Consider the following 16264-nt stretch of genomic DNA (forward strand, 5'->3'; position numbering starts at 1 on the left):
ATAGTATATTTGGTTAGAAAAAATTTATCATAACAAAATTACATATTTACTTCTAATTAAACACTATCGAAATCAACTAACACTTACCTATTTATGCATATTTTATTTTTTATTTTTATAATTTAATATTTATTTCTATTTACACATTACATCAACTACTTTATTCGGGACTTATCTCACATACATATTATAACATTATTTATATTTAAATTAAATACAAGAAAACATTAAATTTAAAAAATTTAACGATTTTGATTAACTATCTAAGTAACCAATTAACCAACCACAAAACAAAAGATAAAATATGAAAACAAGTTAATCTCATTTTGATTGAATCATCACCACCACCTAATCTAAGAACAAAAAAAACCAATAAAAGCCCAAAGCGATTGTCCAAATTCGCAAAAAGCCCTCTTTGTCTCTGCGTCATCGTCTTCAATTCTCAAAGCCCACACCACTCTCTCTAGCAGAGTTTCTCTTTCTCTCACCTCGAACACCAACAAAAACAACATCAAATAACAAAATCACCCTTCCTCTTCTTCATTCAACTTCTAGAGAGAGAAACACATAGCCCCGAATTTCACAAGCTACGCTTCCATCATGACTCACTCCTACAGATTCCATGGCTTGCATTTCCTGCACAACGTTACTTTCTAGGGCTAATTCGAGAGATATCCCTCTTTTTTCCAAAACCCTAGAAAGTTGGGACTTCGTTGAATTGTGCCCTAGTTTCCAATTTCAGCGACTATTTGTATGTTCAGGTGTTTTCCCTTGGCTCAATTGCTGTTTTATTGACATTTTCTCGAAACCCTAGGATTGTACGAATTGGGGAAATTCCGCGGGAATGGGTGCGATTAGGGTTTTGAATTTTTTTTGGGGAATTCTGTAGCGTTGTTTGTAGTTGATAGTTTGATACTGTGATACGCATTGTGTTGAAATGGAAGGGCTTCGTGGCTTGCTGTAGCTTAGTGTGTGCGTGTTTATGTGGGCTGTGGCATTGATGTGTTATTTAATGTTTGTGTTTTTATCGGGAAACTATATTTGGATGCAAATCTTTTAGTGGAGAGGGAGCTAGTGATTTGAAGTGTAAACATGTGGTTGGGGTTTGTGGGTTTGAATGTTTGAAGGGAATCCTTGGCGGCAACCTTTTCATGTATGCAATAGTTGCCAAATATGCATGTTAATATGTATGGTGACTAGTACTTAACGTATTAACTACACCATGGGTTTACTCTTTTGTGATTAGTTTAGTTGGAAGCTTTCAGAATTGCATGTGAGTGTGCTGGAAGTATGATGATGCTTCTCTCTGGTTGATAATTTTCTTTTCTTTCATAATTTTTTAAATGATGTATGCTTTTCCTGTAGTATGTAGGATACTACGACTGTATGTAATGTTTTAACAAACGATGCGTTACCGACAAAACCGTATCGGAAGGTACCTGTTATTTACCGTTTTTGTGATAAAAAAACAAATTGTGGCTAATTCACAATGCGGCGACCACAATCAGTGTCGCCTGTACCGACCAAAATCGCCAAAGCCTTTACGCGACTCCGGCCATTATTTAAGACACCTATGCTATCCTTATCTTTTAAATGATGGAAATAATCCGTTGACTTATGTAAGACATTAGAATGATCTTTGGTATTGTTGTACTTCATAAATTGGATACCATGTTTTATGAAATACTTTTGGGGATTTGGTGAAAAAGATGAAGCTTATGCTTGTTAAGTTTTTGAGATCACTTGTTTTTCTACCTAGGTTGCACCACCTTTTGATAGTCATATTAACTCACGACTGATACAGTGTCTGGTACTTTGATTCATTATACATTCTTCACATCATCTTCTCGTCTTCTGCTTGTTCTTTTTTATGTTAAGTGTGTAGAATTATTGACATGTTATTTTTATACCGAACGCTTGGAAAATATGGCACAAATATATTCATTCATGATACTTAATAATTGGTTAAGTCAGTTTATATTATGATTAGAAATGATCTGAAACTCAATTTAAAAATTCAAGTCGTCCAAAAAATATTTTGCATTTGGATTTTAAGAAATCCAAAATCTTAACCTCCTAAATTAACAGCCTGGCGTAGATATTTGAATTGTCTTTTCAATCAGGGGAAACATTTCGAATTATTGACTTGTGTGTGAAGTTGATCTCTGTTGTATCGATTGAGGTTTGATTTTCAAATGACATCAACATTTTGAATGTTTGGCTGTTGGGAAATCCAAAATCTCGACCTCCTAATTTAACAGCCTGGTATAGAGAATTGAATTGTCTTTTCAATTAGGGGAAACATGTTGAATTATTGATGTGTGTGTGAAGTTGATCTCTGTGTTGTGTGGTTTGATTTTCAAATGATGTCAACCTTTCTAATGTCTGGCTGTTGAAAAAGTCTGTCCTTGGAATTGCTATATTATTGGATTCATGCCTTATTCACCCCCCTCTTTTTTAAAAAATAGCAGATTCTGTATTAAATGGGAAGTGAAGCTCTTAGATATTAAGGGCGGGAATGCATGAATGTAACTCTGGATCTGCTCATGTTGTAAATGCTGAGGTTGATTCCATGGGAGGTGTTGTGGATGGCGGAGTTGGTATAGGTTTGAAAACCTCTCCGCGCCGAGCAGCAATTGAGAAGGCTCAAGCAGAGCTCAGGTGATGGGAAGCAGAAAACCTTTGTGTACTTGCACTTTTTTATTGTTTGTTTCAGGCATCAGTATACTCTTATGCATTAAGAATAACTCATGCTCTTTGTTAGCAGACAGGAGTACGGCGTTCGTGAAGAAAGAAGAAAGGAGCTAGAATTTCTTGAAAAGGTATGGAAGTTTTGATCTTTTGCACTTTATTAAAACAATACTTCAATGCAAATGCTGATCATCTGAGTCTTTTAATTGCAGGGTGGGAACCCTCTTGACTTTAAGTTAGGGAATGTTGCTTCTGTTAGTGTTCAGTCTACTTCACTTGCTGATCAACATCAGGAACAGTTTGTGACCAGGTTGCTATTTTTTGCCCTTTCTTATTTTTACTTTCATAATCTTTATGGATATCTGATTTGTATGCTAATTTTTTTAATGATATTATATTTCTTCTTTCTTTTGCCCTATCTTCAGTGAAGCTAAAGGTAGTTTTGTATTGACTGCCTCCCCTCACGGTGACTCTGTAGACAGTAGTGCTAGACCGGGTGCTCCTTCTATTAGTGAGCCAAATACTGCTGATAACCTCTTACTTTTTGATGGTGAGAATGAGTTGGCCGAAGGAGAAAAGCGATCTTTACATTCATATAGAAGAAATAATATTACTCCTTCAGAACAGTCTTCTCAAATTGGCGGGAGTCAAAATGCTAAAGAGACTGAAGACTCTGCTATATTTCGCCCATATGCTCGAAGAAACAGATCCAGACCAAATCATGGTTCCCGGGGGGGTTCAAGGGACGGAAAGGGTTTGTTATCAGATACAAACAATCAAAAGGATCACAATGTGCCTTCTGTTTCCAAGCCAAAGCCTACTAGTTTAAATGGCGAGAAACTTGTTAAAGATCCAACAACAAATGATCTGTTGGATAATGAATTTGTGGGTCCTCGAGCTCATCAAAAAAATAATATTAGTGCTAGTGTTGCTGCAGACAAATTAGATATTACATTGAATAGAGACTTCAAAGAAGATCAACGTAGTGTACCTGCTCAAGATGATACTGTACAGAAACCACTTGTCTTGTCTTCTGTCAAAACTAGTGCAGGTGGTGAAATGAAACCAGGAGCTTCAGGTGAACTTGAGCTTTCACCCTGCGTAGCTGCTGGACAACTAGGAGATGATTCTTGTCCTGGTCCGACAAATAGTTTTGACAACATAGAAGTGGACAGGAAAGCTGCACCCCCTGAAGACCAAAATTGCAGTGTTGCATTAGGCCTGAAGAGTTTTGATCCAGAATGCTGTAATGCTCAACCTAGTTTAGCTAGAGATGTAAATAGTGATACCAATATGTGTACTAATACAGAAAATGCTGATGCAAATGGAATTTCATTTGAACAAACATTGATTGGGAAGAAACTAAATTCAACTGGTTACGAAGCTGTAAAAGAAAGGAGTAACACCAACATTGGTGAAGGTGCTGCTACTGTTGACAATGAACATGCTACTGGTTATGTAAACCATTCTGGTAGTGATATTATCATAAAAAATGAAGACGACATCCAAATGAATAGTTCTTGCATGCAAAACAAATTGAAAGACTCGTCCAATATTAGAGGACTGCATAACAATGACAGTTCTATATTGAAGGCTGATAAAAAGGAAAGTGTTGTCATGGTTGATCGTTCCAATTCTAGCAAGGATGAAGGCTGTGAAAGGCTTAAAGTTTCTGTAGATTTGTCAGTTTCTGCAAATCCTCAAAGTACTCTGGCTGAAAAGTTTACTACTGCTGTGTCTGATTGTCAACCATGTACACCGCACCACTCGAAGTTAGCTGACAAGGCCCATGAAGATTCTATTTTGGAAGAGGCTCGAATTATCGAGGTATTTCATTTCTCTTCCTATTTCTAGTGGCAGACATACTGGTAGTCGTAGGTTATTTGTATTTGTTCTGTTAACTATAAATTTCGGACATCATATGTTAAACAGGTCAAGCGGAAGAGAATTATGGAGTTATCTGCTCACACATTACCTTCACCTGTCCTCCGGAAGTCTCACTGGGATTTTGTCCTAGAGGAAATGGCTTGGTTGGCAAATGATTTTGCACAGGTTTTATTTTCTAGACCTACTCGTGATTTCATGTTGTGCTCTAACCCTTGTTTGTCTTTCTCATTTAACGTCTTGAAGAATACCACCTCAATTAAATTTACTTGATATCTGAGTTTCAATAAATCATTTCTCCACCAAAATGTGATTTGTAGGAGCGTCTTTGGAAGACAACTGCTGCTGCACAACTCTGTCATCAGGCTTCTTTTACTTCTCGGCTAAGATTTGAAACACAAAACAAGAATTTGGAGATGAAAATGTTGTCTCACACCATGGCAAAGGCTGTCATGCAGTTTTGGCATTCGGTTGAACTACTACTGGACAAGGATGTTCCTGACCATAACTGTGATCGCGGTTCAGTTGAATCTAAAAAAATTGATTCAAATGAAGCTTCTAGGGACAAGCGAAAAAATTCCGAAATGGTGCAGGTATTTTCTGACCTATTATTCTATCCACTCAAAAAGTGATCCTACGTTATTGGACAATGGCCGCTACTCTGATCGATGTGGTGATCTGACTGAACTGTTATATGGATTTGCTTAGCTAGTTAGTCACTTGAGAAAATGTTATTCTTTGGTAAAATTAATTTACAGCATGGTGTTCACTTATGTTGCAATAAATTTGTACCTCTTATTATTTACGTTTAGAGACCATTTTCAGTTTTTTTAACATTACTTGAATATATGCTATGAATTGTTCATTACTGTGCTCGGTAGATTGGTTTTGAATAACATATTCTTACCTTTTTCTGTCTGGGCATTGTTGTAATCCTTGCTGATGTATGTTTGTGTAATTTGGCTTCTTGTGTCTTATGTTGGTTAGATGCATCAAACTTGTTATAAATGCTTAATGTTGGTGATTTTTACCAGGATACAAACAACTACTTGAAGGGACAAAACCCCAGAAAAAATGTGAAACTCAAAATACATTCCTATGCTTTGAGGTATTTGATAGATAGTAGGTCGCATGGGATTTCCTCTCATGCCGAAGCACCGACAACTCCTGATAAGATATTTGATTCAGGCACTGTTGACATGTCATGGGAGGAACATCTTACAGAAGTATGAACCAAGTTATTTTATATTTATAATATATTAATAGCTTATTAATTTTGTAGATAATTAACCCCCATCTCTCTCGTCTTTATTTTTTCTACCTTCGTTAAATCAAATTGTTGTTTTTGAAGTCCATAGTATATGGCTATTACTATTAGAATAGAATATTCTCAATACTAGCTGTTATTTTTCTGTTATTCTTTCTTGCTTACATTCTAGAATATTCTGCCATGTGGTAGTTGATCAGAGCAGTTACATCTGCTCAAACAGTTAATTACTGGGTGTAGGTTGCCCCCCCCTGATTGGTGTAGGATAACAATGGATATAAACATCCTTGTAATCAGTTTTACTCAACACAGAAATATAATTCTCAATTTTAGATGAGATGAATTCACATCTCATTCTGTTATGGTATCAGAGCTTAGGTTACAATCATGGTTTATTTGATGATTTTGTGGTATATTTTTGCTATTAGTTTATGATAAACAAGTTTTACTTTACCTGAAATAGCTTGTTTACACGTCGTTTACTTAATTTCAGGAAAGTCTTTTCTATACAGTTCCTCACACTGCCATGGAAACTTACAGAAAATCCATTGAATCTCATTTCCTACAGTGCGAGGTAAAGTTATGATCATATATGCTCAAGTTTTATAACCTTGTGCATTTTTGCAGATAGTGTGTGCTTCTTGAATGGCGTTTAAGTTTTATTTGCTTACTAAAGTTTTGGCACAACCATATTCTTTTAAATTAAAATATATTTAACATTTTGTTGTTCATTATTTATTTTAGAAAACTGGTAGTAGCATTCAAGAAGAAGTTGAAACATCCATATATGATACTGGAGCAGGTACTATTGGGATTATATATATTATTTCATTTATGAGAGTTGCTTTTCGATTAGTCTGGAATCAATCACAATTTCCCACCTTTTAAATTTGTGTAGAGTTTGGGTTTGATGAGGTTGCATACGATGAAGATGAAGGAGAAACCAGCACTTATTATTTGCCTGGTACCTATGAAAGTAGAAGATCATTGAAGTCAGTTCAGAAGAAGCACAAAAACAGGATAAAGGCTTACACTCAAAGGTCCAGTGAAATTGGAACTGATTTTGCTTATGCACATTATTCAACTGGAGCTCATCCGTCCACACTATCTGGAAGTAGGCCTGCTAATTTAAATGTTGGTACGGTTCCAACGAGACGCTTGCGTACAGCTTCTTCTCGACAAAGAGTTGTGAGTCCTTTTGCAGTGGTCGCTGGGACAGTGCAGGCTCTAGCTAAGACAGATGCTGCTTCAAGTGGAGATACCAATTCCTTTCAGGATGACCAGTGTACTTTACATGTTGGATTGCAGCTCCAGAAAAGTATGGAGGTGGAGTCGGTTGGAGATTTTGAAAAACAGTTACCTTATGATTGTGGTGAAACATCGGTTAAAATAAAGAAAAAGAAGCCCAAGAATCTGGTAAATGAAATCTATATTCATATAACTAAGTCTATAGACTTCATTTTGAGAGGTGGCTCCTTTTCATTAATTTATTGTTGGAAACTAGATTTCCTGTGGTTGCTTAACATTAACAATTATTTCTACAGGGTTCTGGATATGATCAGGGATGGCAGTTGGATTCTGTTGTTCTAAGTGAACAGGTGATTTTTTTTCCTGACAATGCTAGTACTAGTACATAATATAAATCTTGTTACCTTTTTTGGTACAACAAAACGTTTCTCCCTGTATTTATCTTGTTGGTACTTGAGAATGTTCTTATCACAGGTCACAATTTGCGTGCCTCTGACCAATTTCAAATTCCAAATCATATGTCTGTATTGCTATTTGAGGAAACATAGGAATATTTTACATTTTGCTCTCCTTTGTATTTTTTGCTCTCCTTTGTGTCTTAATGTGTTTGCAATGCAGAGGGATCATTCCAAGAAGAGATTGGATAGTCATCACTTTGAATCCAATGGAAATAGTGGTAAATCGCCTTATTAAATATGTATTCTTTTGAAGTTTGTTTTGTTTACAATTAAATTAATATTCAATTTTCTTCATGCTTTATGTACTAACTGTCCTGTTATTAAGGTTTGTATGGGCAACACAATGTGAAGAAGCAGAAGATGACAAAGCAATCACTTGAAACTTTTGACAATATTTCTCCAATAAATAATTCTATTCCCTCCCCAGCTGCCTCACAAATGAGTAACATGTCCAATCCAAATAAATTTATCAGAATCATTAATGGACGGGATAGGGGAAGAAAAGGCAAACCACAAAAGGTAATTATGGTGCGAACTTAGGGATTGACATTCTTGTTGTACAAATTTAGCCTTCTGATTTTTATAATTCTTATAGAATTCTGCTGGAGGACAGCCTGGTTCTGGAAGTTCTTGGACACTATTTGAAGATCAGGTTTTTGTAGTTCATTAGAGATTAAACATCTCAAGTTTTGTTTTATGTCCGTTCTAGATTAAATGAACTTCTATCACCACGACTCAACAGAAACATCCTTTCTCAAATTTTGCAGGCTCTTGTTGTCCTGGTTCATGATATGGGTCCTAACTGGGAGTTTGTAAGTGATGCTGTCAACAGTACTTTACAATTCAAGGTAATAAATAATACACAAATATATTATGGATTGGCAACATCTTTTGGAACGGTGTTCTCTCGTTTATTATGTAGTTTAAAATATTGATATTCTTTTTCAGGGAAAAAATTATTTAGTTAAATATTGATATTTAGAATTTCATTGATGGCAATGGAACCTACTGACTTGGGTTAGAAAAACATAGAAAATGCGACAAAGTAGCTAAAATTGTTTAATATTGGTCAGAATAGTCAATAGCGGCCAATAGAGGCGCTCTCCCGCTATAGTGGAATGGAGGCCGGCTGCTATGTGAAGAGCCTTAGCGGTGCAGGACATTACAGCGGCTGCTATAGGGTAAATAGCGGGTAGCGGGGGCAAAAGGTTCCTAGCCTGGAAAGGTTTCTGTCCCGCTATCCTTTTCCCCTCTGAAAAACTGAAATCACCCCTTAAATTTAAAACGCTTTAGGGATGATTTTGGTTTTTCAAACAAATTTGAGTTGAGACTCAACCCTAACCTTCCTTCACCGCCATTTCTACACTACAGTCGTTCCAAAGAAAAATCACAAATTCCTCCCTCACCTCTGTACTTCATTCTCCCCTCTACATTTCATATGTTTATAATTATTATTCATCTAATTTGTCTAAAAAATATCAAATAGTAGTCATCCCGCTATTCCATTTTTGGGGTCGGTGGCGTCACGTTGCTATCTGGGATTGACTACTCAGGGCTTAAAATAGTAGGAGAGGGACCGGAGAGATTCAGGTTCATTTGTATTGGGAAACCAAGTAGTAGCTAGTTGTAAAAGGCCCTGTGTTATGCCTCTCTCAATTCTCTCCCACCTCTCTTTTCTCAAACTACTTCTGACAATTTCATTTCCATTTCTGTTTTTTTATCAATCAACCATTGCAAAAATTTGTTCTCTCTATATCTACCCCCCCCCCCCCCCCCCCCCCCCTCTCTCTCTCTCTCCCCTCTTCTTTATCACCTAGTTCTCATTTTCTTGGGTTTGTAACCGAAAGTACACTTTTTTGCAATATTTCCAGTGTATTTTTCGGAAACCAAAAGAATGCAAGGAGCGTCACAAGATTTTAATGGACAAAAGTGCCGGTGATGGTGCTGATAGTGCTGAAGATTCAGGGTCTTCTCAGTCATACCCTTCTACACTACCTGGAATTCCAAAGGCATGAATATTTATTTAATCTTTTTTTGTAATATAGCTAATCACATTACTAGATCCTCATGCTTGACCTAAGCTTTGCAGCTTTTAATGGTTAGATTTTTTTGTATATTTAGCAGGGTAGTGCCAGGCAGTTGTTTCAACGTTTGCAAGGGCCAATGGAGGAGGAGACTTTGAAGAATCATTTTGATAAAATTATCATGATTGGGCAGAAGCAACGTTACCACAGGAATCAGGTTTGATACAGAAGTATTTTTGCTAAGTGGATTCTAATATGCAGTGACATTTAATAGTGGTTTTTATTAACTTACCTTTTCTACAACTGGTCAAGTCAGATGATTAGGAGTAAGTTTAAATGACGGTGGTTAACCTAAATAATGGACAGCTTGAGTGGGGTATTTGCAGTTGTATAAAAATCACTTTAAGATCCTACTGTATTTTAGCACTGGCTGAATATTCTTCTGCAAGAACTAACTAGTTGTCATGATAGAAATCTCTACACCTCGTGTCTTTCCAATTTTTAACTTATTTACCAAAATTTGAATTTAATTGTGCTTCCTTTCACGAATGATTATTCAAATACTTGTATCCTTATTTTTTAACTTCATATCATTTTTGGAATTGGAACTCATATCTGGTTCATCTCCTGAATGGTTCAATAATACCGCTAGTTAAGAAGTTGTGCATTTGATCATTGTTTCGATTTTTTATTATGTATTTGTGGCATGATGGCCTGGCCAACCGCACACCTTGCTTTGTTGACATCATCCACCCTAAGCCTAAGCATTTGATTATTTTTGTCATTTTTATTCTGTATTTGTAGCATGATTGCCTAGCAAACCACACACCTTGCTTGTTGACATTTATTATGGAACTTAGAATTAAAATTTTATAAAATGTTTTAAAAAAAAGAATTTGAAAAGAAACTATATTGTCCTCTTCTGTATTAGTTTATCTAGCATAGTTAATTTGAAAATCTTTTGTTTAAATGTAGAATGATAACCAGGATTTAAAACAAATAACAACTGTCCATAATTCTCATGTGATTGCTCTTTCCCAAGTTTGCCCGAACAACTTGAATGGAGGACTTTTGACGTAAGTTCTGTCTGATTTTTTTTATATATTTACATAGCAATTTTAATTTGTTTGGAACAAGAATTTTAATACTGTTTGAATTCTGATTGAAGGCCCCTTGATCTATGTGATACAAATGTAAGTAGCCCAGATGTGCTATCACTTGGGTATCAGGGTTCTCATGCTGGGGGTTTAGCATTACCAAATCACAGTTCTGTACCATCAGCGCTTCCTTCGACTGGGTTAAGCTCTTCTAACCCACCGTCTTCTGGTATCAGTCTTAGCAATAACTTGTCATCACCATCTGGTCCAATGGCAGCCTCTGTTAGGTTTGTATATTTTATAATTGGATTTTATCGTGCTGGTATGTGTGTGCGCGCGCACATAACAATCTTAGTAATGCATTTGCTGGAGACTGCGTTTTTTTCACAGGGATAGCAGGTATGGAGTTCCGAGAGGCGTACCCTTATCAGTAGATGAACAGCAGAGATTACAACAATATAATCAGATGATATCCGGCAGAAACATTCAGCAGTCTAGCATGTCGGTTCCTGGTTCTCATTCAGGAAGTGATCGTGGTGTTCGCATGCTTTCTGGTGCGAATGGTATGGGCATGATGGGTGGGATTAGCAGAAGCATTGCAATGGCTAGGCCAGGTTTTCAAGGAATGACATCTTCATCTATGCTTAGTTCTGGGGGAATGCTTTCATCTAGTATGGTGGGGATGCCAAGCCCTGTAAATATGCACCCCGGAGTTAGTGCTGGACAAGGAAACTCAATGATGAGACCCCGTGATACTGTACATATGATGAGGGTAAGGAGGGTTACTGTTCTCTCAGGGTTCTTTTATTGAAATCATAGTAGAAATGATGCTGCAATTTCCACTCTTGCTATGAGACTTAATATATAGTCACATTTTTCTTCTCGTGGATTTTGATGGGCAATAAGTTTATGACTATATATTTATATAGTATTCTCAATGTTTCGTTTTGTTATCATTTATAATGGTCCTATTTTTTTTAATGATATTTCCATTCACTTTTATTAGCCTGGCCATAATCAAGGACACCCAAGGCAAATGATGGTTCCGGAACTTCCAATGCAGGTCACCCAAGGAAACAGCCAAGGCATTCCAGCTTTTAGTGGGATGAGTTCTGCTTTTAATAGTCAGACAACACCCCCATCTGCTCAGCAATACCCAGGACATGCCCAGCAACAGTCTCATCTCAGCAATCCCCATCCTCATCTTCAAGGTTCGAATCACACAACAAATTCTCAACAAGCCTACGCAATCCGATTGGCAAAGGAAAGGCAACTGCACCAGCAGCGTTATCTTCAACAGCAGCAACAGCAGCTTGCTGCAACAAATCCACCAATTACACATGTTCAAGCACAGAGTTCCCAGGCCCAACCACAAAGTTCATCTCAGCAAGTATCTGTTTCCCCTGCAACACCATCATCTCCTTTGACTCCGATGTCATCTCAGCATCAGCAGCAGAAACATCATCTGCCACAACCTGGGTTCAGTAGAAATCCTGTTTCTAGTGTGACTAGTCAAGCAGTGAAGCAACGACAACGGCAGGCACAACAGAGGCAGTATCAACAGCCTGCGAGGCAGCATCCTAATCAGCCACAGCAGGCTAAGCTTTTGAAGGGAATAGGAAGAGGAAACATGTTGATCCATCAGAATAATTCTGTTGATCCTTCTCATATAAATGGGTTATCCGTAGCTTCAGGAAGCCAACCTGTTGAGAAAGGTGATCAAATCACACAAATGATGCAAGGTCAAACTTTATATCCTGGATCTGGTTTAGATCCAAGTCAACCACCCAAGCCCCCAGGTTCTGCTCATCCTTCTAATAGTTGCCAATTGCAGCAGAAGCTACATTCTGGATCAACCAGCTCTTCATCGAAGCAACATAAGTCATTGGCATCTCCTTCTGACAGTAACATACAAGTTCAGGTTTCACCGGTTATTTCAGGTCATATAGCTACACCAACACAGCCTGCTGCTGTTGCTCCCAACCATAATCAACTACAGGTGCAATCTCATACACAGTCTAAGCAAATTAATCAAACACAACCAAATGTTCAGGTGACCTTGCAACAAAACTGTCAGGTGCATTCTGAGTCATTAAGCACGTCTCAACCTGATTCACTTAAAATTGATCAACAGCCTGGAAATAGTGCTTCTCAAGTTAGTACAAGCACCTCAATGTCTCAAGGTTCTATGGATTCAGCTAGTGTGTTAGCAGTTGCTCCTACGGCATCTTCTCAGTGGAAAACTTCAGAGCCACCATTTGGTTCCCCCATGCCCAATCCAGTTATTCAAGTGAGCTCTATGGAGGGTACATCTGTTGGAAATTCTGTTGCAACTGAGTCATCGACTGTTAATCAAGGGCTGGGCCCACGACAGTCATCGGCTAACTTGCCTTCTCATGCACATACTTCCGGGGCACAGTGGCAGCATCATCAGCCTTTGTCTCTTAAACAACAACAGTCTTTGTTGCAACCTAACATATCTCAACAGTCATGCCAACTACCAGAACAGCATCAACCGCAGCAACAAGAGCAGGAGCAACATTTTCCCAAAGATGTGGCTTTGCAACATCAACAAGTTCAAAATCTACAACCAGAGCAGAGCAGTTTGCTTATCCGTCCACCTAACTCTAACGTGGAATGATGTCTTCTGATGGATGGAGCAGCTGTGAGTATGCTCGGTTCTGTCAGGACTAGAATCTGTAGGCCCTTTTGTCAGCACTGTACAGGTATTTCTATTGTGCTTATGAAATTTTAATTCCATAAATACTGAATTGCACACATGTTTCTTTTTGCACGGTTTTTTCGTGAAGAAAATAATGCACCTATATATTGCAGGTATATGAATCGCATTCATATTTGTTCTATTATCCCAATGATTGCGCATTAGATGTTTTCCTGAGTGTTACAAACCTGTGCTTTTTTCCACTCTTTCCTGGGTGTATTTATAAATTGTTTCATGGTAGAATAGAAGTTGTAGAAGAAAATAGGAGAAAACTTCAATTATTTTATGGGTTTTGTGCAGATGAAGCTGGTCATTCATGTGGGCTTTGGGATATGGAGACGGGTATCCATTGTTTACTGCGGGTCCTGTTAAACGATTAACAAATTTATATTGGTAGGCAGCATTGCATGCTTTATTCTTCTTTCAAAAGTCTTGTATATTACCACTGTTCTTAGAGGGGGTTCTTCTCCCATTTATTTTTTTGGAAAGAGACGAAGATAGAGGTACATGTACAGGGTCGTCTCTTTTTTCCTTGTACTTTCACCCCTTTTTTATTTTTCTTGTTCTCCCTGCTCTTGTGCAGAGGAACAATTTTTTGTTCTGTTAGATTAGATTATGTATTATTATACCCTGTTAGATGTTTGGGATAGCTATCATTTTTATGAGCAAAAGCCAATTCAAAATTTTGTGAATACAATATTTCTGATATATGGACCAATCGATAGTGTGGTTACATGCTCAATACTCCCATCTGCACCTGTGGATTTTTAAAAAATGTAAGGAATCATTTCAGTTTCTGAAATGTGACAACCATCAAGTCCAAGCTTATTTTCCCGTGTATGAAGAAACTGTATGTCTTTTAGTTCAAAATGCAGATGTCAGCAAGTTGCTCTAATGGGAACCATTATTACAAGGTTTGAGATGTGAAATTGGTTATGATATTTGTTTATTTGTTTATATTTTACAAAGCTGCATGCTGCAACTTTTCTACTTTGTTCTCCCCCCTCCTTGAATTGAGATGGTACTTTTGAGTTCCTTCTAGGTTTGTCTTATGCTCTGATAAAATGCTTGTATATTTGTCAATAGGTTTATATTTCAGACAGTGATATTTGTTTTAGTTTATCTTTTAGTAACTAATTGCATTGTTCTACCTTGCACGAGGATTTATCATTTTGTTTTTAATATGTAACTGAAGTTTTGCTTCAATATCTGTAAGAATAGCAGAATGGTGTTACCCTGGGATGCTGAGACGTTCAATATTGTCTGCATGGTAAGAATGGAATATTTGGTTTGTAGTCTCATGGGATCTATTAACATTAACACTATCTCTAACAACAGGACTTGACTTTCCTTTCCTTTCCTAGGATAATTGTTATTTTTAGTAGTTCATTAATGATTGAAATGACACTATCTATGTTCTGATGTAAAAATGTTTGGTGTTACATGGAAAACCTATTTCAATTTATTTTAAGTGTTGGAAACATATTGTGCCACTTTTGAGTTTGTCACCAAACATTAGTGTTTGATTACTAACCATACACAAAAATCTGTTAATATTATCCTAGTTGAATCTGCACAAACTAGTATATACTAAGTTGATGATTTCTATGAACCTAATTTGAAGGTTGCAAGAGCTTAAACTAAATTGTGAGGCAGCCATGCATTTTATGTGCAAAATTTCATTGGTCTGTATGTTCTGCATCAAATACATGTTGTCTTTGAATAGGAGAGCTCATAACAAGTTCCCTTTTCATTTAAAGATTTTTTCGCTTCCCGTTTATTTAAAATTTGATGTTCATTGAATAAACTATCAATTAATTAAATTCCTGAAATATGTAAATATATCAAGTGGTCTCATATATTTTAGATTAAAATGGAAAATTTTATGAATGCTATATGTTAAAGATTGAGTTGATATTTTATATATTTTTGCCAATGTTTTCAAGCAGATAATAGATGTTAATTTGACGAATGTTTTTATATATTGTAGATTGAATTGGCAAATTATATTTATTTGCGAGACTAAATTTGTTAGAAAACTTTAGGAACTAAATTGATAGTTTATTAATATTGTGAATGAAGCATTTGCAATTTTAAGAGTAAAATGCCTGCAGCATTTCATTAAGAATAATATTTTGAACATGAGATATCAATAGAGAGGAAATTGTTCATTACACTATGGGAAACATGAGATACCAATAGAGAGGAAATTGTTCATTACACTATGGGTTACTTGCACATTTTGGCGAGATTTCAAAAATACTTTTAGAATATGGTTTTTAAAATTCTGATGTATCAAATACACAACAAACATTTTGAAACATGACAATAAAGATTAAGAAAAGTCTGGATTTTAAACTTTAGATTAACAACTTACGGATGTTTAAATTTTCATGTATTTCAATTCAATTTTCAAACTATGCAAAATCAAAGTTTATGCCCCCGATAGGAAATGTCCTGCTGGGAGCAGACTATGACAGGAAATGTCTTGATATAAGCAGTTAGGAGAATTAAAAGACAATTTGAAACATCAAGAGCAATTATAAACAGCCCACGTAAGGGAGTACGTGTCGTTGTTTGCAAAGATAACCGTTATTAACAATTAACATTGTAATAGTATATAATGAAGGTGAAAAAAATATAAGAAGGGGTTGAATTGTGTTAACTTCTATGTTAGGGTCTAAACAGCCCACGTAAGGGAGTACGTGTCGTTGTTTGCAAAGATAACCGTTATTAACAATTAACATTGTAATAGTATATAATGAAGGTGAAAAAAATATAAGAAGGGGTTGAATTGTGTTAACTTCTATGATAACCGTTATTAACAATTATTGTAATAGTATATAATGAAGGTGAAAAAAATATAAGAAGGG

General features: G+C 36.5%; 1 protein-coding gene across 7 annotated transcripts; it reads left to right on the forward strand.

Annotated features, from left to right (window-relative positions):
• The first annotated feature begins 376 nt into the window (after positions 1–376).
• On the forward strand, positions 377–14133 carry LOC131630208 (chromatin modification-related protein EAF1 B-like). 7 transcript variants are annotated; one of them, XM_058900991.1, is made up of 23 exons: positions 377–761; positions 2469–2661; positions 2768–2822; positions 2904–3001; positions 3117–4518; positions 4624–4743; positions 4896–5168; positions 5610–5801; positions 6336–6416; positions 6587–6644; positions 6741–7258; positions 7387–7440; positions 7709–7766; positions 7874–8067; positions 8144–8200; positions 8316–8396; positions 9420–9557; positions 9670–9789; positions 10548–10648; positions 10741–10956; positions 11060–11441; positions 11676–13395; positions 13692–14133. In XM_058900991.1, exons 2-22 carry the CDS (start codon positions 2519–2521, stop codon positions 13308–13310), a joined length of 5976 nt encoding a protein of 1991 aa, XP_058756974.1. In that variant the 5' UTR covers positions 377–761; positions 2469–2518; the 3' UTR covers positions 13311–13395; positions 13692–14133. The 7 variants fall into 7 exon arrangements, with proteins under 7 accessions (XP_058756974.1, XP_058756973.1, XP_058756978.1 ...); XM_058900990.1 differs by having other exon boundaries at positions 2472–2661; XM_058900995.1 differs by having other exon boundaries at positions 2472–2661; positions 11733–13395.
• The last annotated feature ends 2131 nt before the right edge of the window (positions 14134–16264 follow it).

This window comes from Vicia villosa, unplaced genomic scaffold (assembly GCF_029867415.1).
Source record: "Vicia villosa cultivar HV-30 ecotype Madison, WI unplaced genomic scaffold, Vvil1.0 ctg.000659F_1_1, whole genome shotgun sequence".
Lineage (NCBI taxonomy): Eukaryota > Viridiplantae > Streptophyta > Magnoliopsida > Fabales > Fabaceae > Vicia > Vicia villosa.

What these genes read in the sequence shown, in the direction of transcription:
- LOC131630208 (XM_058900991.1), top strand. Translation starts at nt 2,519, where the DNA reads ATGCATGAATGTAACTCTGGATCTGCTCATGTTGTAAATGCTGAGGTT. An exon ending in TGAATCCAATGGAAATAGTG is followed by an intron (nt 7,767 to 7,873) that starts GTAAATCGCCTT and finishes CCTGTTATTAAG; the next exon opens with GTTTGTATGGGCAACACAAT. An exon ending in GAAAAGGCAAACCACAAAAG is followed by an intron (nt 8,068 to 8,143) that starts GTAATTATGGTG and finishes TAATTCTTATAG; the next exon opens with AATTCTGCTGGAGGACAGCC.